The sequence below is a fragment of the Ictalurus punctatus genome, chromosome 22 (assembly GCF_001660625.3).
Source record: "Ictalurus punctatus breed USDA103 chromosome 22, Coco_2.0, whole genome shotgun sequence".
Classification (NCBI taxonomy): Eukaryota; Metazoa; Chordata; class Actinopteri; order Siluriformes; family Ictaluridae; genus Ictalurus; species Ictalurus punctatus.
In genome coordinates this window covers 2,313,962-2,335,133 of record NC_030437.2, presented here as the reverse complement: position 1 = coordinate 2,335,133, position 21,172 = coordinate 2,313,962, and the positions used below count along the sequence as shown (strand labels likewise).

General features: G+C 49.3%; 1 protein-coding gene across 11 annotated transcripts in view; it reads left to right on the top strand.

The window, feature by feature from the left end:
• Positions 1–21,172, top strand: part of arvcfb (ARVCF delta catenin family member b) — a 129,069-nt gene that overhangs the window by 69,913 nt on the left and 37,984 nt on the right. For 9 of the 11 annotated variants that reach the window (XM_047149923.2, XM_053674638.1, XM_047149922.2 and 6 more), the window contains 2 exons: positions 11,504–11,662; positions 15,813–16,405. In XM_047149923.2, coding sequence (XP_047005879.1) covers positions 11,504–11,662; positions 15,813–16,405 — 752 coding nt within the window. Of the gene's footprint in view, positions 1–5,569; positions 6,945–9,448; positions 10,849–11,503; positions 11,663–15,812; positions 16,406–21,172 lie in introns of those variants that run through there. The other 2 variants (XM_047149925.2, XM_047149926.2) reach the window with 2 other exon arrangements.

Here is a 21,172-nt window from a genome sequence, read left to right as displayed (position 1 = left end):
ATTCGTCTTATCGGCGAAGCGCGTTAGCACCACATCTGGAACAATAAAAGCAGCTCGTTAGTGCCGTGGCTCATCAACCGGGAGCCGATCCTCCCAGATTCCATTTTGTCCTCGCAGCAGGACCGGTACGACTGTGGTTTGGCACCGCGTTTGAACCCTGGCGCAAACTGTAGCCATCCGAAGACGACCCGCTACACAGAGGGGCGGACTCGAGGCTCTCGAGGACCCCTGCACGGATTGTGGAATGTTTTCGGCGGCGCTTCTCGGGTCCTTCGTTCTTTAGAGATAAACGCATCACGACAGCGGTGCGCATCTCCAGAGACTCGGCTCAAGGCTCCAATGGCGCGAGGCCAGCCATTTTGTTTTATTTTAACATGCGCGGGTTTTAGTGATGAAGCTGAGCTCGATTTTGAAAGGTCTTCTAATAACGTGTACTGGTGTAAGTCAAGTATTGCTAATTGCTCCGCCGGGGCGTCTTTCATCATGCGAAAGCAGTGCTGTCCAACCCCTCCCCCCCACCACCTTGCACCGATCAGCCTGTTCTGTACTTTGGCTTCATCCATGCAATAAGATGGAGCTTTCAAGAACATTCCAGAGGCTTATTCGTCTTTACTAAGTGTGTTTTTTTTTCTCCTTTTCTGCTAGGATATGCCGCGCTTGTGGTCTTGTACACATATTTGCAGTAGGATAAGCTGTTCTTTGTCTTAGAGGCCCGTGCACGTCAAGTCCAGTATAGGTTTTGGCTCGAGGTCCCTCAGGGGACGTCAACAATAAGCTCCATGTGAAGCCTTCAGAAAGGCTAAGTATCAGGAATTTTTGGCTGCGCGGATCGGGGGGAAAAACTGAACAGTCCGAGGGACTAGAACAACAAGGTCGTCTTATTTTCTTACTGAGGCTTTCGTATCAGCCTAGACGGCGTGTACTTGAAGGACTGTTGCTTTATATAACGTTTACGACTGGTGAGCAGGAGGAAGCTGCTTCGTTCGTCACTGCGTCCATGTAGGATCAGTGGTGGAAAAATAAGTAGGCCAGACAGGACGGGATTTCATGTCTGGGCTGTTTGTTTGGTGGACGAGTGGGTTCTTTCAAAGGGGGGGAAAAAACCACTTTATTCACGAATCCCACTTTTTTTCTCGATGGAGGTTGTTGATGTCACCGACTGTTTGTCTGTCATCTGTTGTTCTCCTCGGCCGACCCATCCGGGGTGTGTTCCTCAGCGCACCAGCGGTTCGTTTCTGTATCAGGACATTCCAAATTGTATTGTATTGGCTACACCCAATGTTTGTTCACTGCCTCTGATAGATGTTCCCTCTTTTCTCCCATAGACAGCTCGCTGATCTACATGTTGGCTTACCCTTTTTAACAAAAAATCTGAAACTGAAGGCTAAAATACAAACCGCGCCGTGTTCTATGTCATTTATCACGTCTGCATGTAAATACCAGGAAATAAAAGCTGACATTCGACACTCTCTTGTCAAACCCAGATGTCTTCAGTCTGCAGCAGAAACAACTGAACTGGCCTTGCTGTCCCAGTAGTTTTGGCGTGCACTGTAAACCAGACTAAATCAATTAATCATGAATGGAAGGACGAAGCGCTGCCATCCTCCCTCTCCCGTCGCCTCCTCCCTCGGCAGCTGGGGGTATTCCTCAAAATATCCATTTCATTTCCTTCTACCAGACGTCCATATGCTCCGAACACAAAGCTCAGAGGCAGGTGCATAATTCCCCGACCACCCAGAAAGCTGTGCGCGTGACTCACCATGACTCAGGTTTTCACCGTTCCAGGCTTCTCCTGATTCACAGTGGACATAGAGGGGGAAAATAAAAATCAAAAGGGATATATGGGGGGGGGCTTGTTTTGTTTGCAGCTGTCCTGTAAATTTAGGACGTTAAAGAGCTGATGGAGGTCATCGGCGTTCAAGGAAACATCTCTGGAAACGTTGTTGTTGTGGGGGTTTTTTGTCCTGTTATGTTCTGCTTTTCTGTTCCATTGTGTTGCCGTTTCACTAACTGCAATGAGCAAGCACATTCCCCAGAGAGAGTGTGTGTGTGTGTGTGTGTGTGTGTTGGTGTTTTTTAACTGAAATGAAACCAGCGTCCCCTCAGACCTGATTTCTACACAGATTAGATTAGCTGTGTCAGTTTGGACTCGACCCTGCTGCAGCTGTAAGCCACGGTGTGTGTGTGTGTGTGTGTGTGTGTGTGTGTGTGTTTTAGTGAAAATAGTTCTGCCGCTTTTCCTAATTGAGAACGCAGTTGAGTTGTAGGCTATTTTCGGTCCCGGGTTCTGTCTGGGGTTCGACCCAGAAGAGTGCGGGATCGTGTTCCATCAGTTCTGACAAACTTGGTTTCCAGAACCGCCTCGCTGTCCTCCGAATTCTCTCTCTCTCTCTCTCGCTCTCTCTCTCTCTCTCTCTCTCTCTCTCTCTCTCTCTCTCTCTCTCTCTCTCTCTCTCTCTCTCGCGCTCTCTCGCTCTCTCTCTCTCTCGCTCTCTCTCTCATTCACACACACTCAGAGGACGCTAGTACAGTCGGGAGGTGTCTGTGTTGTCCAGTTTTCTGACCGTTTTCAGGACAGAGGGGAGTTTGTTATCGTGTGTTGATAACGCGCAGGGTGTTGTGCACGACTGAGTCGTGGGATGAACTACTGTGGTGGGGTTTTTAAACATTTTTTTATCGTTTTTTCATTGTAGTTATCTTTCTCTGATTAAGAGTTTCCCTTCATACCTCTCCTAGGGTTAAGAGATACTCAGCAACTGGGCTGAAGTTCATTTAAGGACATGAGGCGAGTTGGACGGTGTAGTCGCACGCAGCGGTGAGACCCCGTCGGCCGTGATGACCTGAAAATCCCGCTGTTAAATCAAACTCAAGACAGTGTTAATATCGAGAGCGGTGAAATATCTAACCCGGGACGCGCGTTAACTCGTACCCAGCTACTTAATTAAATAACGTTCAGACCAGACCGTGAAATGTAATGCGCAGCTCGTGAATAGAAACGAGGGATTGGCCTCTGCGTGTGTGTGTGTGTGTGTGTGTGTGTGTGTTTGTTGTGAACGTGAGCGCTTTCTCTCAATCGGGGACAGGAAGGGCGGGGCCACATTCCATGCGCTCCGAGTCAGGAAGCTTCTCGGCACGTCCTTCCTGTACTGATGCACGGCGTGTTTGTGCCAGAGCCCTGTGCACGTACATATCCGCGCGTTGTTTGCTTTGCGAGGCTAGAGAGGGACGTTTGTTTGGCGAGCGAGGCAGCTGTCCGAGTCAGTGACGGTGCCTCTGAAATGAGCCTAAACTGATTTGGCAGCCATGACCATGGACTCTGTCCATAATTCGCAGTTTCATTGTAGGATGCTGCTCGCCGCAAGGGCAGCTGGGAAGGCTGGTGGCTCAGCAGGTACCGAGCCAACTCATCATTATCATCCTAATGTGCCGCGGCTCATCAGTCTGGCACACGTTGGTGTTTAGAAATGAGGAACGATCTGCCTTTTAAAGCTTTTTAAAAGATCCCGTCTTTAAAGAGCGCGACTGTTAGAGGGGCAGTGGCAGCTCAGTGGTGAGATGTTGGAGTTGAACATCTCTGGAGCCCTTGAGCGTGGCCCCTAGCCCTCAACTCCTCAGCTGTATAAATGAGAGAAATGCAAGTCGCTCTGGAACGGAGTGTCTGCCAAACGCCGTAAATACAAATCTACAGCATATCCAGATGCATTTTTACAATGACACGCTTTCTTTCTTTCTTTTTTCTTTTTGCTGTGTGTCCGTCGCAGATTCGGCGTTTGCCAAAGGAAGTAAAAAACGAAGGAAAAGAAGAGGTGCGAGACGTTATTGGGCGCGTCTCGTCTGCTTTGACGCTTTGGTCTGGGATTTGTCGGGAGGGCTGTTTTGAAGGAGGCCGCTTAAATCCTTGCGGCAGATAATCCATATTTCATCTCCAGACATCCCCCCCCCCCCACACACACACACACGCACACACCAAGCCAAATCCCAGCCACCTGCAGCGAGCAGCAACCAGGCCAACAGCATGCTGACTGAGATCAAACTCAGACTGCATTTCTACATTTATAGTGCATAAAATATCCGGAGCGGTATGGCGTGTTACACAGTTCCTACGAGTCCCGTTTTATTTTTAAAGCATTTTACAAACTACCAAGCATGTTTTACAGGCGTGCCGTATTCAGTAACAGCCCCCACCCTCCCCGAACACACACACACACACTCTCAAATGTTTTGTTTGCAGGGAACATCTCTCTTCTCTGTAAGTGGGCAATGAGAGCGCATTATCCACGCCTGGTCCATTAGTTTATTAGCCACAATCTCTTTTGTTGTGTGCCATTAATCTATGATTAAAAATCTAAACAAGCAATTAAGCGGCAATACCCGAGAAATCAAAATCCAATCCGAGGCTAATCGGGGAGGGAGGAAAAGACTAACACCTTCTGAGCGGCCACAGCACAACAGAAAGGCAGCAAAGTGAAATACATTACGAGTAATGAAGCCCAGGCCTCTGTCTCGCTCTGTGTCGCTCTCTCTCGCTCTCTCACTGAAGGGCAACCGTGTAGATTATCGACGTCCATGTCTATATGGGGGTTTACTAGAGGACGGTGCAGGAGCAGCCAGCATTGAGCCAGAGTGGACGTGGAGCAGCTGCTCAGATTCCCCTCGGAGGAATTCCTCCCACATCCAAAGCTCTGATTACGGAGCCTGCGGAAGCACAGAGCTTCCAGTTTTCTGATAACGTGATCAGCGGGCTGGACCTTAAACGCTGACCTGGCTCTGAGTGAAATTGGACTATAAAACTGTAGTGGGTTAAAAAAAAAAAAAAAGATACTTCCTGTGTGACTAAACCAAGGTTTTTTGTGGGGAAATGCTGAAGGTACCAACACCAGAGATCCTCCAGGATGAAGAAGATAACTGAGCGTGTGTTTGGCATTATCTGGAAATGGATGTCTCGTATCTGCTGTCTGATCACGCTCCGAGATCTGATATTGGAAATTGGCTCGTATTAAATTCAATAATAATTTCGAGTGGGGAAAATTAAAATAAATAAAAAACAACAACCCGGATGACGTGATCGGTTTTAACGTGGAGATGACGTGCCGTTTTGTCCTTGTTTTTAACCCGAGCTCTCAAATGTCCTCAAAGTACACCGGCGTCAGTAAAATCCGGACTTGTTTACTTGTTTCTGAGCTTGAATACCGAGTTGCCAGGTTACTCCGCTCTCGTGATGATGATGATAACGGTGGAGTGGTGGTGATGGAGCGATGATGGCCGTGACGTCTGTGCCGGAGCATGATTACCACATAAACACCCCGGCGCAGCTTTCAAAATGGCCACAGTGATGGATTTGACTCCATCTGCTCCATTAGCGGTCCCGGTTGTGTTTCCTGCCTGATATCGGCTGAACCAGACACGGCTGAAAGCGCCGAGCCGTGGACGCAGCAGCTGGAGACTCTGGTCTCGGTTTATTTAAAATAAATAAATAAATAAATAAATCCCACTTTTTTTTTTCTTCTGAACTTCTGGAACACGAGAGTGATTTAATTCATCAATCATCAGGCGTTGCTGTGGCGCTGAGACATAACGTTTCGCGAACATTGACTCGCGCTGTTAAAGCGTAATGCTCGGCCTGCTGCTGATGGCGTTCGTCTGGCAGCGTATCAGAGAGAGAGAGAGAGAAGGAGCGAGCTATCTCACGCCAAGCAGCTGTTTAAACGCTTCTGACAGGAACAATACGGTCAGCTTCTGCTGCTGACATTCTGGCCCGGGTGGAACTAAATCTCCCTCCCCGGGGCCGTTTAATGTCCGGGCGCAGCCTCTTAACGCACGTTATCTCGTCCTCAGAGGGTTTGTTAGGTGGTTTTGGGTTGCAGGTTTTGGCTCCGGGTCGCGGACTATTTACATGACGCAGGATGAGGAAGGAATAAAACAGCGTATCGTGCTGTTAGTGGAAAATAATCCATGATGGATCGCCGTCATCGAGTCGGACGTACTTTTACTACTTCAGACTTCATTGTTTTCCTGTAGATTGGTGTGACACTTTTTTTTATCCTTTTATAGGTACATTTAATGTTGTGGAACCGTCTGCAAGACGAGTCTGATCTCTCTTGAAGTCGGCCATCACGTTTGGTAGCCGTGTTGGTACGGTCTAATATGCACATGCAGCACCTCCAGTCTTTAACCAGTCCTCATTCCTGCTCTACCCTTTCCCTCATCTCTAAACAAGCAAGCCCACAAGGCTCCGCCCAAAGCCGTGGGCATTCCCATACACCGCACTGTGTAGAAATAATCTGCTCCTGCTTTCTGCTGCTACGCGTTCTGTTATTCTTCACCTCGACTGGTGCTGAACAGAGGTGAACGACGGTCTAGCCGAATACAATGGGTCACATTCCACAGATTCGCCTCTCTCCACCGTGTGCGCGCACGCTGTGGGACTAACTCGAACCCTACTGTAAGGCCTCAGAGTTCCAGGAATGCCTGCAACTTGGATTTATACACCTCTGATTTGTTCCAGATGTTTAAAACAAGCCCATCTCCTAAATATTCTCATCTCGCAGGCGTTCCATTTCGTAGCTTCTGGAAGCGGTGGATTGTTTAGCCGTTATTTATCTGCGGGTTCTTTATACACGGCAGTAAAGCGCTCACATAGATCACGCTTTATCGGAAGAGTAAACAATGCTCCGATCGGTCGCTGGAACGTTTCCGCGCTTCGGCAAGGAAATACATCAGCGCGCTCGGCGCATTCTTCAGGGTTTTGACTCTGCGCCATGGTGAAAGGAAGCAGCAGCCTTTCGCAGCCTGCGCTGCAGAGCGAGACGTTTTATTGTTTGTTTATTTTGTTCAGTCTCTGACAACCTTTTGCACAATAGGACAAAAGAACGGCCAAGAATGAGCGAGGGGTTTTGCGAAAGAACGGACGGACGTGGTGAAATAGTGCGAGCAGCGGGAAGGAGGTGAGAGTGCACATTGTCGATTTCTTAAAGCCCCTAACCAACCAAACAACCACCCCCCCTCCCCTCCCCCGCGCCATTACGTCTCTACTCCTGCCAAAGCTAACTCTCCCTCTCCAAAAACCTTCTTGCCCTTGCACTTGACTACCCAGAATCCTCCTTTCCTCACAGCCACTCGTCTTCATTAACACCCTGACGTCCTCTGGTCCAGACCTGGCTGACCTCGAACAGGGAGCCAGCGCCAGAATCTGCTCCTCCTCTGGCCAGTGAGAGTGGGAGGAGCTGGAGCACTGCCAATCACCCTCGTCCCTTCCTTCCAACTTCCTTTCCTCTCCCATCTCCCGTCTCACATGATTTGTTTGGCTCCTTCCATCCTCGTTCTAGAAGATTGTACATCCGTGGCGTTAACAGTTGGCGATAATGACCATCTCTGAACTGTCTGTGTTCTCATGCTAGTTTCAGACGACTTCTCCTGGGTCTAGTAAGGACAGGACTAACAGCTCGCTACAGAAAAGGGTCGTTTTGTTTTTTTCGAAAATAAACAAGCAGATGACTTTGCGTATTTTTTCCAAGCTCGCAGCGGAGAGAGCTAAAGGCCAGCTCGTGTTAGCTTTCTCACCTCGGTGAGCTGGCAGAGCAGAAGGTCGAACAGAAGGGACTGTGGCTAAATTGGATGACCTAAGGTTACCGCGACTGTCTTTGCGAGGGGGATTAATTGTATAAAAGCCCGGTAATGATCTCTGGCTTGTGGCCCGACTCGAAATCCCTTTAGCCACAGTGCAGTGAATTAGCGCTGCTCAGGTGATTTAAGGTGAACGCCACGGTGGAAGAGGAGCAAATCCGTCACGCTGTGTTCCGACCTTCAGGCGAGACGACGAATCTCGATTCGTTCTCGGAGCTTTCCTTTTCCTCCGTTTTCTAACACGAGTCTGTGGTAGAACGTTCCAGACGTTAATTAAATTGATCTTATTCCAACGGTTGGACTGGACCGGAGGACGTCGTGACGCGGATGAAGAACTCAGAACGGACTGAAATTGATGTGATTTCGTACCATCTGTAGTTCTTCCCCGTCCTGTTTCATTTTGAGACGGAGCTAGACACAGAACCAACTCGTCTGAGCTTTCTGAGGACCGGTCTGACTGCAGATCTGAGAAACCTTTTGTAGTCCTCATACTACACCATGATTTGCTGAATAACACGATCTCTGTGTCCTGGCCCGTCTTCACTGACCTGTCTGTATCCGTTATCGATTATCTCGTGCTAAATTATTTCCGCTTCTGATCAGCACCGACAGCAGGATGGATGTAGAAAGCCCGCCGACCCGTCAATCAAATATAAAACGCAACATTAAAGAAAAAGAATGGATGTGATCTGGTGATTTGGCACTGCCGCTTTTCCAGTCGTTGCTACGGGAACAATACTGCGAGGGAAAAGTAGTCTATCTTAAGTCTCAGAGCTTTGGACCCCCATGGCGTAACGAAAGTTGTTCCACCAGCACGTCCCCGAGTGTTTTATACGTCTTCTACCACAGCAGTTTGCCCACTCGTGCAAATTTTTACTCATTAAAGAACATCAAAGCATTCTTACTTTTTTAAAATCCATTTATAGTTCCGTTTATTGTTTTGGAACGACTGCGAAACACGTTCTTTCCAGTTCTCGCTCGTCGAGAAGCTTTACCTCGGATCGGAAACGAAGCAGACAGCGCAGACTCTCTCTGTAAATGTCAAGCAAACATCTTTCACCATATCCCCTCTCACACTCTGGCTTTTCCTTTTTCATATCGTGACCTGTTGATGCTGTAAACCCCACCGCATGTGGATTTGACGGTTTGTCATTGGTGGGCCGTCTGAAAAGCCTGTCTTTCACCCCTCTTGTGTTTGGTATACGTGCATTCATTCTCTGGACGGTTGCTAGGAAACACTCCATTCCCCCCCGACACCCCTTTCTTTTTTGAGGAGCCTCTTTCGCTTCCCCGTCTGAGCTGGTCGTATTACTATGCGGAAGGAGCCTCTCGTGCACCCTTCTGCCCGGCATGGGGCCCTCCATCTGTGTGTTTTAAGACGAGGCCCAGAGGTGGAGAACGGCGAGACCGCAAAGCGTGGAACGCAGAAAATCATTTCCTCTATCTGACGGCTTCTCGTAACGCCTGGAGGACGTCACAAGGGCCATGATTATACGGTCGGACGCAGTTTCAGGGTAATAATCTCAGCGTGTAGGTATTCGCCGAGAAGAGGGAAGCAGGCGGAAATGAGCAGCCTCGACTGTTCGCACAAAATATAAACAGCACTGAGTCGGGGGCAGTAGAGTCCGTTTAACCTTTCCGATCCACTCATTCTGAGAGCGTGAACGGCGTTAACGTGGAAGTGTAACTGTAATAAAGGTCAGCGGTCAAATCGTCATCACACCAAGAGCAGTGTATCGGACGCTCGTAGAGACACGGCGTCTGGTTCCGAAGTGTGAAAATGTGCTTGTAGGAGAGACAGCTGTGGTGTGGTGTGTGTGTGTGTGTGTGTGTTTGGAGATATCTTTCCCCATGCTGTGTGGATCAGTCATGAAGGCTGTGAAGCATGAAGCATAGGTTTTATCTAATCCTCAGTCCAATCCAGCCGGCTGCCTGACCAATCTCTCCCCCATTCTCAAGAGCTTTCTTGCCTTAATCTTAGTTGAAGCCGAGTGCGTTTTGTTTTGGATAAACGTGGTCCAAATCCCTCTAGGTTACGTGGGTCTACTAAACCCATGTGCGTTTGCTTACAGGAACGTTTTTAATACGTTTATCATCAGGATAAGTTCATACGGCGCACGCGCAGTACGAGTCCCTACGGATGAGCCGTTACTATAGAAATGAAAACGTATTCGAAGGAGCGCGGTAATATAAATAAACCCCAAGACTTTCTAACCAATCGGAACCCAGAATTCGTCCAGCTAAATGTTGTTGGTAATTTTCGGACTTTGCCCATCTTTCCCGCTGTTATCGTTTGAAGGATCCCTCTGCTGTATTCCAAAAACTCATCCTTTGTGGTTTAATCGATAACATGCGAAGTCGCCTCTGTTTGCGCGCTCGGAACGTTTCCAGAGAGCCAGATTTAACAGGACTGCACAAACAAAACGGAGCAAACCAGGGTTATTTTATTCCATCAAGGATTCTGTGTGATGCGGTTGCCAACATTGTTTCCAGAAAAGCGCCTGTTGCAGGATGGGGGTTCGGGGTGGGGGTGGTGGTGGTATGAGAAAAATACCCCTGGTCTTTTCATGTCCAGATAAAACAAATCCCAGGACAATACGCCTCCACGTTCGGCACCAGCACAATCACGGCTGTACAGAGGATCGAGAAGGACTGCGCTTAGCGTGGAACGTGAACCCGTCGCTGCCGCGTTTATAATAATAACGGGGAGAAATATCTTTGGTTCCTGGAGGTGCTAATGGTGTGACTGTGACATTGAAAGCTGATGAGATGATCAGTGAGTGAGGTTCCTAATGGGTAATGGTCCGACGGTTTCGAAAATCATTAGACACTGATGTGGAAATGGTTAATGGATACCATTAGGGAGTGTTTTTCTCTTCTCTCTCTCGCGCTCTCTCGCTCTCTCTCTGTGCGCTTGTGTTAATCAGTAGCTAAACTGTTTATGATTAGTTGTAGATTATGTTTCGCATCCACTATGCAAGCTCCCGCGTACGTTGTTACTATAGGGGAAATAAAAAAAGCGTCCTAGAACGAGTGCATTGATATACATTTGTCTGGGTTTTTGTGGAGGATTTCGTGCTAGAGCTGGCTGCGATGCACGGCCTGGTCATCAGCGTGACCTGCCACGGGCGCCGTGCTGTAAAAGAGCCGTGGTGTCAGACGCCGTCATTCAGACTGACAGGCCTTCTCCTTCAGTCACACTAACCGACTGCACACACTCCAGAGGTGAGAAACGAGCATGGCTTTTCCACTCGCGCCTCCTGCGGCCCGATCTCCTCTCGCCTCTCGAGCCGTCAGCGAGCGCGGAGGCGGCGCCGACACCTGTATCTGCGTGCGCGGCTTCGCTGCTTATCACCCGGCTTTTAAAACTCGCCTGTGTTTGCCTGGGCGCGCAGCAGACAAACAGCGAATGATATTAAAATCCGCTCCCACGCGCCTCTTAACAGGCTTTTGCACGAGTTAATCAAAGCGTCATTACCGCACAATATTGCTTTTAGAAAGCAGACAGCACTCGAGTGTTGGTGGGAGGCACTTCAGCCTCGGAAACGTCTCCTCGCCCACGAGCGGCTTAGTGCAGACAATTAACGCCGCGCGTTTACTTCAGCAGAGGCCAGAGAAGTTTTTCTTTCAGATTTTTCTCTGTATCAGTCAGTAAACCGGTCATGTCAGGTCTGCCTGCTTCAGACCTCCGCCAGCAGATTCCTGTCTTCCTGTATCCCCGTGTCTCTCCTCTCTCCATCCTCCGAATCCGTCCTGACATTCTCGTCTCGCACCCTCCTGAGGCTCTTAAGCACGCGGGCGATTTAATAAAACTAATAATAGCCGTAGGTTAGGGAAAAGGTCTCCCTGACCGTGACGTCCTTTGACCCCTGTTTGACAGGAGCAGAGTCCCAGCAACCAGACGTCCCTGGCCATGATGCAGGAGCCGCAGGAGGTGGTGGAGGAGACGGTCACTATAGAGGAGGACCCCGGCACGCCCACTTCACACGTCTCCGTGGTGACGTCAGACGATGGAACCACACGCCGCACAGAGACCAAGGTATGGGTGTATACACACACACACGCACACACACACACACACACACACACAATATTTTAGATAGAAAGTAATGTTATTTAATGTTGAAATAGTTACTGTAAGTCGTATTGAAGCTCACTGTGACGTCATGTGTCTGATGACGGTTGTGTGTGTGTGTGTGTGTGTGTGTGTGTGTGTGTCCACGATCTGCAGAGTTATTACTATAAACTGGGAAACCACTGCTGACACAGAGATTTCTAGAACACGTCGAGTCAGATTTCCACCCAATCACACAGCAGTCAAACACACACACACACACACACATACACACACACTCACAGGTTTCTAAAGGCTTGGCTTCATTTCTACAGCTGCACATTTCCACTCCGGCGCAATTTCCTCGTGTGGAATGTCGAGTCGTTCCTTTCTCAAACATCCAGGGCATGTTATAAATGTTTTGGCGTGACAGTGGTACGTGAATTTCGTACTCCGCCCGACCACGAGAGTCCCACTGTGTGTTTCCCACACACGCGTGTGTGTGCCGTGGGGATAAAGGGCCGGGACGTCTGCAGAGTGTAAATATGTTGCATTTTCATCATTGTCATCATCATCATCATATTATTATTATTATTATTATTATTATTAAGTCTAGTAATTTTTCTTCAGTGGTCACATGACCCACAATCCCACCGCTAATGGCCAGTTCATAAAGGGTAGTAAAGGGTTGTGATATTTTTTATTTTTGAATTTTAAATTGGTCCCAGTGGTGGAAATCACAACCTACATGACCAAAGCTATTATATGTAGGGGTCCAAGCACCAAAAGTCAACTCGGACCTAATTCTGTTCTATTGGTGGAAATGGACACGCACGTTATTTTATGGATATAAATAACGTTCATGAAATAAATCTGTACTGAGTGGGTCTGTAGAATGTATTTAATAACCCTTGCTTTAAAGCTCTCCCCTTTTTGATAATATTCCTGCTACAGCCCACAACACTTCTCTTGGTTTTCCTCCACTTGTTTGTGAAAAAGGGCAGCTCGGCTAATGTGAAGCAGAAATGAAACTCGCCCTTACAGAGACATTATGTTCACTCTGGAGCTCCTAGCCGCTCAGCGCTGGTGTACCGTCCCCGCACGGGGCGCCGATTCGTCAAGCAGTCACCTCCACGTAGCCTCCACCCCTGCAGGGTGTATGTAACACGCGTATACATGAGCACACACACACACCCCTGTACACGTTAAACATTAATACACACACATTTCACTGTTTGTGTGTCTGCATTTGTGTGATGCTTCTCATTCTCTCTTTTTTTTTTTCTGTTAAACTTTAGAACTTTTTAAATTCAGTCTTGAGTCTCACTCATCTGGGATATGTGTATGACGGAGGGGGACGTGTCGAGCGTGTATGACGGAGGGGGACGTGTGTGACAGTGGGAGACGTGTCGAGCGTGTATGACGGTGGGAGACGTGTCGAGCGTGTATGACGGAGGGGGACGTGTCGAGCGTGTATGACGGTGGGAGACGTGTCGAGCGTGTATGACGGTGGGGGACGTGTCGAGCGTGGATGACTGTGGGAGACGTGTCGAGCGTGTGTGACGGACAGGGACGTGTCGAGCGTGTATGACGGTGGGAGACGTGTCGAGCGTGTGTGACGGACGGGGACGTGTCGAGTGTGTGTGACGGTGGGAGACGTGTCGAGCGTGTGTGACGGTGGGGGACGTGTCGAGCGTGTGTGACGGACGGGGACGTGTCGAGCGTGTGTGACGGTGGGAGACGTGTCGAGCGTGTATGACGGTGGGAGACGTGTCGAGCGTGTATGACGGTGGGAGACGTGTCGAGTGTGTATGACGGTGGGAGACGTGTCGAGCGTGTGTGACAGTGGGGGACGTGTCGAGCATGTATGACTGTGGGAGACGTGTCGAGCGTGTATGACGGACGGGGACGTGTCGAGCGTGTATGACGGTGGGAGACGTGTCGAGCGTGTATGACGGAGGGGGACGTGTCGAGCGTGTATGACGGTGGGAGACGTGTCGAGCGTGTATGACGGAAGGGGACGTGTCGAGCGTGTGTGACGGTGGGAGACGTGTCGAGCGTGTATGACGGAGGGGGACGTGTCGAGCGTGTATGACGGTGGGAGACATGTCGAGCGTGTGTGACGGACGGGGACGTGTCGAGCGTGTGTGACAGTGGGAGACGTGTCGAGCGTGTGTGACGGTGGGAGACGTGTCGAGCGTGTGTGACGGTGGGAGACGTGTCGAGCGTGTGTGACGGACGGGGACGTGTCGAGCGTGTATGACGGAGGGGACATATTGAGCTTGTCCTGCTCACTTCAGAGCTGGTTGTCATAGGTGTATATTAATGTACTGGTTTTAGTAGGTTTTGGTTTCTATAGTAACGGCTCATTCACAGGGGTTTGTTGATATGGTGATATGTTCTGTAAGTAGACATTTGAAGCATTTCCGAAGGAGTTTGAAACAGTTGGTTATAAATAGATTTTCTTCCCTTCAATGGTGTTAATAGAACCTGTTTAAACCTGTCGTGTGTTCTGTTAACCTCTAGTGCGGGAAGTTTGACTCGTCACGCTCGAGCCATTTCTGAGATCAGCTGAAAACGAAGCAAAGCGATCGCTCCGATCTGAAGTGTGGAGGTCTGATGGTTCTGCCGCGGTACAGGTTGACGCGCTAATTAGAGGGAAGAAGTTTGCACAGTCGATTTGTTAGCGTCGTTTCCCGTGAGCATATTAAGCGTTAACAAACGGCCGCGCCCGGTCGCTAGACACGGATGCTCTCAGCCGACGATTCATTTTCATCAGCCTCATTAATTCCCAAGACAAATTTATAGCCTCGAACACAATCGCTAATTAACGCCGCCGCGGAGTTCGCCGGGCAGCAAATTGGTTTCGGAATCGGCGGCGAGCTCTAGAACACCGAGGCGTTTCTCCTCTCCGAGCGTGGACGTTTAACGGAACAAGCTGGCAGTCGGGGGTGGGACACTCGTTTATTGAAGTCTTGCCAGAGATGCGCCTCGGATGGATGGATGGAGGGATGGAGGGATGAGAGGAGAACTCTGTGGTGGTCATGATAAACCACCCTGTTGTGTACTGATGTGTTTAGGCCACGCCTACTTTGGATTTAAGTCCAAATACGGATAGTTGGGATAAGGATAGTCTTTGAGTGCTGTCTATAAGCGCCCGCTGCAGCTCAGACTATTTGATAGCACGGTTGTTTACTCATTTATTGACGTCTAACCGTACAGACAGATTGATGACCTGAGAGAGCAGTGCAGTAATATGATTAATCCTTCCAGCCCTGTTTTCGAGTGGCCTTGTTTCTACCCCCCCCCCCCCCCCCCCCATCTCCCCCACCCCTTCGAGCTTTGGTAGTGACTCATCTAATAGGCCAGGGTTTTTGAACTCCAGTCCTGCAGTACCGTATGATCATCAAGCTTCAAAGTAAACATGAATGATTTACAGGCAAACTGTGTAGTGTTGTGGACGCTTGCAACCGTGTTAAGAAAAAAATTAAAAAACCCTGGCTAGATCAGACGGCACTTTGACGTCTTGCTCGTTATTAAATGAACTTCAGTGGCGCGGTGTGCGGTGGAAATATCGGTGCTGCCTGCAAGGAGCCGGCTTATATTTATCACGGAAATCCAATATCGCCTCAGAATGCATTCTGGAGCAGCGCAGCGTACTGAAATGACATTTACGGAGTTTGGAAGACGGCCTGACGTCTTCCTGATCCTGAGAGACTTACGTTTATCTCATTTATATAACTGAGCAGTTGAGGGTTAAGGGTCTCGCTCAAGGGCCCAACAGAGGCAGCTTGGTGGTGCTGGGGTTTGAACTCACGACCTTCCGATCGGTCGTCCATCCAGAAAGACGGATATCTTCAAATTCATGACCGTGCCAATTTGGTCTTGAGCTGTTCATCATACTGGGTTGTGATTCGGAGTCGTAATTAATAAAAACCATCTGGTAGTTTGTGTAGATTTGGCTCTGAATCCCAGCACGTAACATTTTCAGATTAACCTTGAAACGTTAAGCTCCTGGATGTTCGCAGCTCCTTCACTGTGCTGGAGAACTAACTCCTGTCCCTCGCCGTTGTACGTGTGTTTGTTTATTTTTCTCAACTTTTTGCTTCTTTTTTTTATTCGTTTGCTCTCCCAGGTGACCAAGATGGTGAAGACGGTAACGACCCGCACCGTGCGCCAGGTCCCGCTGGGTCCGGACGGTCTGCCGATGGCTGACGGCTCATCACCACTGGGAAGCTACACAGACTCCATCGACCGTCGCTTCATGAAGAACGGCGAGCGCTTCGTCACGCCTCAGGCCACGTCCACGCTCACACGCTCCTACAACCACAGCAACTATGGCGACTCGTACTACAGCCCTCACGACGCCTACGGGGACGTTTGCGACAACTACGGCAGCCTCTCCCGTGGCCTCAACTACCGCCCGTATCGGCCCTACGGCTACCGCATGGAGAACAGCTACACCCTGCCCATTCGTAGGGATGACTACGGGCACATGGCACAGCCGCAAGTACCGGTGGGAGGCAGCAGCACTATGGACCTCAATCGCTCAGCACCGGAGCGCTTTCAACCCGAGCCGTACGGACTGGAGGACGACCGGCGCAGCCTCGGCCCAGACGACGAAGAGCCGTACGAGTTGGAGCCTGACTACTCCACCGCCAACCGCCGCACACTGCCCAGCGCTGCACGTGCCATGAGAGACCCGCTGCGCAATGGTCCTCGCGTCAGGTGAGGCTCGGGGTCTGATCTCAGGTTGATCAAAGTAATATCAGGATGTTGCCTCTTTATAATGATCCTAGGATGCTCTCTGTTTAACCTTATATCTCGCTTAGTTTTACCCAAGAACAGTCCGAGTCTGATCTCAGTATCACCTCAGGAAAGTCTGGGTTTAATCTAAGTCTGATCTCAGTATCACCTCAGGAAAGTCTGGGTTTAATCTGAGTCTGATCTCAGTATCACCTCAGGAAAGTCTGGGTTTAATCCGAGTCTGATCTCAGTATCACCTCAGGAAAGTATTGGTTTAATCTGAGTCTAATCTCAGTATCACCTCAGGAAAGTATTGGTTTAATCTGAGTCTGATCTCAGTATCACCTCAGGAAAGTATTGGTTTAATCTGAGTCTGATCTCAGTATCACCTCAGGAAAGTCTGGGTTTAATCTGAGTCTGATCTCAGTATCATCTCGGGGAGATTTGGGTTTGATCTTGAGTATGATCTCAGTATCACCTCAGGACGATTAGGGTCTAATCCGAGTTAGGGTCTAATAGTTAGCTGTGAAAAAAATAAACATTGTGCTGATTTTTCAGCATCTTGGTGTCCTACTTTATCTGTTGCTAGCTCGGTGTTTACACAATAAGATCTCGTTCTGATTTCAACCCAATTCAGGTCTGATGATCCAGATGCTTTCCATCTGTATGCTGATGTTCTTCCATTGAGACGGGAGCTTGCGTTCAGGTTTAAGATCCGCAGCGTGGGCCGGGCACGCTGACGACGTCACGACGCGGCCGCCTGCGCGAGCAGGGAGAGAGGAGGAGCGTGGCTGTGGCTAGTTAAGGATAAAGCATCTGTGCGGGTGGCTGAGGGACATCATCTTACATACTTGTAAACAGATGCTCGGAGTGAAGACACTGCGCGGGGGGAATTAAAATGCTAATAGCTAGTGAGCATATGGTTGTGTCAGTAGGAGCAGCCTGCGTGTCGCTCTCCTCCTGCCACTCCTCCCTTATGCTGTCAGGCTGAAATGGGCGGGGCCCGTGAGCCTTCTCTGGTCTCTCTCAGGTTCTCGTGGTACTTAGTTTAGACCAAAGTGGGCATGTTTTTAATCGCCAGCCCCAGTCTGTCCCTCCCTGTCTCCCGTTATTGACAATGTGCTGGTGCCTGTGCGTACACACACACACACACACACACACACACACACACACACACACACACACACACACACACACAGCAGGCATGCCCCTGCTAGCTCTTTGGTCTGTCACAAGCACATTTCTAGAAAGCCAGAACAAATAAAGGCTGGCATTTGACATGAAGTAGAGGTGTGTGTGTGTGTGTGTGTGTGTGTGTGTGTGTGTTTGAACAATGGACTGAAGTGTATAAAGGAAGCATTTTCTGTCGAGCAGGATTTCAGTCCTGACTGACACACACTGACTGGGCAACATTGGTAGGCAAAGGGTACCTTTTAGTCCTCACACACACACACACGCACACACACACACACACGTGAGCTATGACAAACTCCTGGCTATTTTATGCATAATGATCAGTTATAGGTACACAAAGTGCTGAATTTTCTGATCACTTTCTCTCTGTCACACTCGCGTCTCTATAGTGTTCCCCGTAATCACACAGCGGGACCACAAATGATGACTGCGTGAGGAGATCCGGGCGTTATAATTACGGCTTATCGTGCAGCCGGCTCTGAAAACCGTCAATTACGCTCGGGGGGGGATGGTGGGAAAATCGAGACGTTTACCATGGAGATCATCCCGATGCGCTCACGTCAGCGAGTGGAGTGTGTTTAATCCATTACCGACGCTACGTGAGCGGCGTTTGTCCTGCGCCTCCTCGCGCCGCGTCCACGCCTTCACCCTCTCGAGTTTGCTTCATTAGCGTTTGTTCGAATTAGCAAGCTTTTATTGGCGTCACAAGACGATAAACGGTGCCGTCGACCAATCGGAATCCAGTAACCCTGTGGTCAGAACTTTATCACCGTTGACTGACTGCAGATAACCCAACCGCTAGTTTTTCCCCGGCCACATGACCCCTACCAAGTGAGGACGTTGAAGCCTAATGCGTTTCCTCTCTGACGTTATCTGCCCTCTTCCATATACTCAGAGATGAACTCAGAGATGATTGGTTAATGGCACTTTCTGGATTTGTTTCCCTATTTGTCCTCCCCAGTTCCCAGCTCTCCAGCCGTCACGTGAAAGACACGTGAAGCCAGCCGTCCATACCATACATCTTTTCAAACTGCTGCTCAAGCGGCGTCACGGGGCTGCGTAACACCCTCTGAGGAAAGCGTTATCCGCCCTCTTCCTCATACACCATTGACTAGCGTCTCCATGATCGACGGCGGATAGGGGGCGTGTCCCTCCTACGCAGCTGGCATCGTCTGGGTTTCAACTCTCGATCCGAGCCCAGATGGAAGTAAGAGAAACCGTCGTTTTTACGTGCCGAATTCAAAAGCGGTGCGTATTTGATGCGAACGTAAGCCACAGGTGTGGAAGTACTTCATTTAAAAGGATTACTTGATCACCGTTCATCATTTCTGTGATCTGTCTGCGGTGGTTTATCGCTTGCCGTCGGAAATGTGTCGTCTCGCCTTTACCTCGTTGGTTATTCGGCCTGGATAATTGTGTTTGTATGCGACGCGTCCGCTCTGCACGGCACTTAATTAGCATTCATGCTCCAGAACCTCTGACGTTCTGAAATAGCTCATAGAGCCAGGAGGAACAAAAATACCCACGCTTAATGATCAACTGAGGAGGAGAAAAAATTCACTGACGTAAAAAAAAAAAGAAAGAAAACGGAAGCGGTGAAAAAAGAGATCCGAGTCCACACTTTAATTGTTTCTAGTCCATCCTTCACGTTGACAGAAGTTGGATGGAGTGAAGGATGAATGCTGAAGGACAGAAGGTGGGGATAAATTATGAACACGCATCATATTTAATCAAATCTGCTCTGTTTTAATCTGACCCATTTGCCCCCCCCCCCCCCCCCCCCCCCCCACTGCTGCTCCTGAAGCGCTCCGGTCAGGGCTGGACACGCTCAGGTGTTGGCTCCGCATCCTCATTTCGCTCCGCTACGTCTTCATCTGGTGTCTCGTGTCCATAGTGAAAACATGCAGTAAAAACCAAAGCCAGACCGAACACAACGCCGAGTCCGAGTGCCGGTGTGCTCAGAGCAGGCTGGGATTTATTTCAGAACCTCCGTGTGCTTCTGATCAACACTTTATTCATCTACACCTTCATCTTCACCACTTCATCAGGAAGTGTCCACTTGTCCTTTCACTCTTTCTGTCTGTCTTTCTGTCTCTCTCTGCTGCTCTGTCTCTTTCTGTCTCTCTCTCTCTCTGCTGCTCTGTCTCTTTCTGTCTCTCTTCCTGTCTCTCTCTCTCTGCTGCTCTCTGTCTCTTTCTGTCTCTCTCTCTTTCTGTTTCTCTTTGTCTGCTGCTCTCTGTCTCTTTCTGTCTCTCTCTCTCTTTGTTTCTTTCTGTCTCTCTCACTCTCTACTGCTCTGTCTCTTTCTGTCTCTCTCTGTTTCGCTTTGTCTCTCTACTGCTCTGTCTCTTTCTGTCTCTCTCTCTGCTGTTCTCTCTCCCTCTCTCTCTCTCTCTCTCTGCTGCACTATCTGTCTCTCTCTGTGTCTCATACTATGTCTCTGTCTTCTTCTGTGCCTCTCTCTAGCTCTATCTGTGTCTGTCTCTGTGTCTGTCTTTTGTATCTCTGTATTGTGTCTCTCCATGTGTTTGTCTGTCTCTCTCTGCCTTCTGTGTATCTGTCTGTCTCTATGTCTGTCTTCTTCTGTCTCCTTGTGTCTCTGTCCTCTTCTGTGTCTCTCTGTCTGTGTTCTTCTGTCTGTGTGTGTGTCTTTGACTGCCTGTCAACCCCTAGGGACACCACCCTCTCCCCCCTCCCCCTGACATGTGACATGTGTATATCAGATGCAGTTTCCATCCATATATTGATGAGTAAACATGACGAGTCCCAGTCCATTAGTGAAGATGAAGAGATCCTTCATCTACTGAAGTGCACATTCCTCGAGCGAGAGGAAAGGAAATAAGTTAAATGTATAAAAGCTGATGAAGGTTTAAATCGTTCATTTACGAAGGTAACCGTGGTCATTTTGCTCCCAGCGTAGGCGATGATGCGGTCAACTATGCTAAGAGATCACACGAATATCTCCTGTAAGAGTAGCGTCAGCACAAGCCCAGGTTTAACGCCGTTCCCGCTCTGAACCTCATCGAGGAGCGGTTGTTTTTCTCCTCGGGAGATGCTGTCCGTGTGTGAAACGCCCTCCGCATGGGAGATGGAAAGATTCCTAGAGTGCTTCATTCCTCTCGCTGCCCTCCTCGCTGGTTTTCGCCTTATAAGGAATGGTTTCGTGCAGGCCAGATTATTAGCAAAATTAGCAGTTATAGTCAGGACGTAGGAGCTTCCGTATCTCGGTGCCTCGGCCCTAGTGTCCGTCTCGTTCCTGTCCTGGGAATACACACGGCTCCGGTTTAAATGGAAATGCTGACATTCCCGTCACTCAGACCAAGCGAATGAGCTCGCAGGAATTTCAGTTTTCACACCGTGTGTGTTCTTTTCTGCATTCTCGCTCAATTGATCAGGAGTTGAGAGAGATGGTGCAGTCTAACTGTGCTCTCCCAAGGCATCATGCAACACCGCTGCCTTCCTTTTCTGTGTACCTCTCTCTGTCTCTCTCTCTGTCTCTCTCTCTTAACACCCCCCCCCCCCCCCTCACTCTTGCTTTCATTAATAAAAGCATTT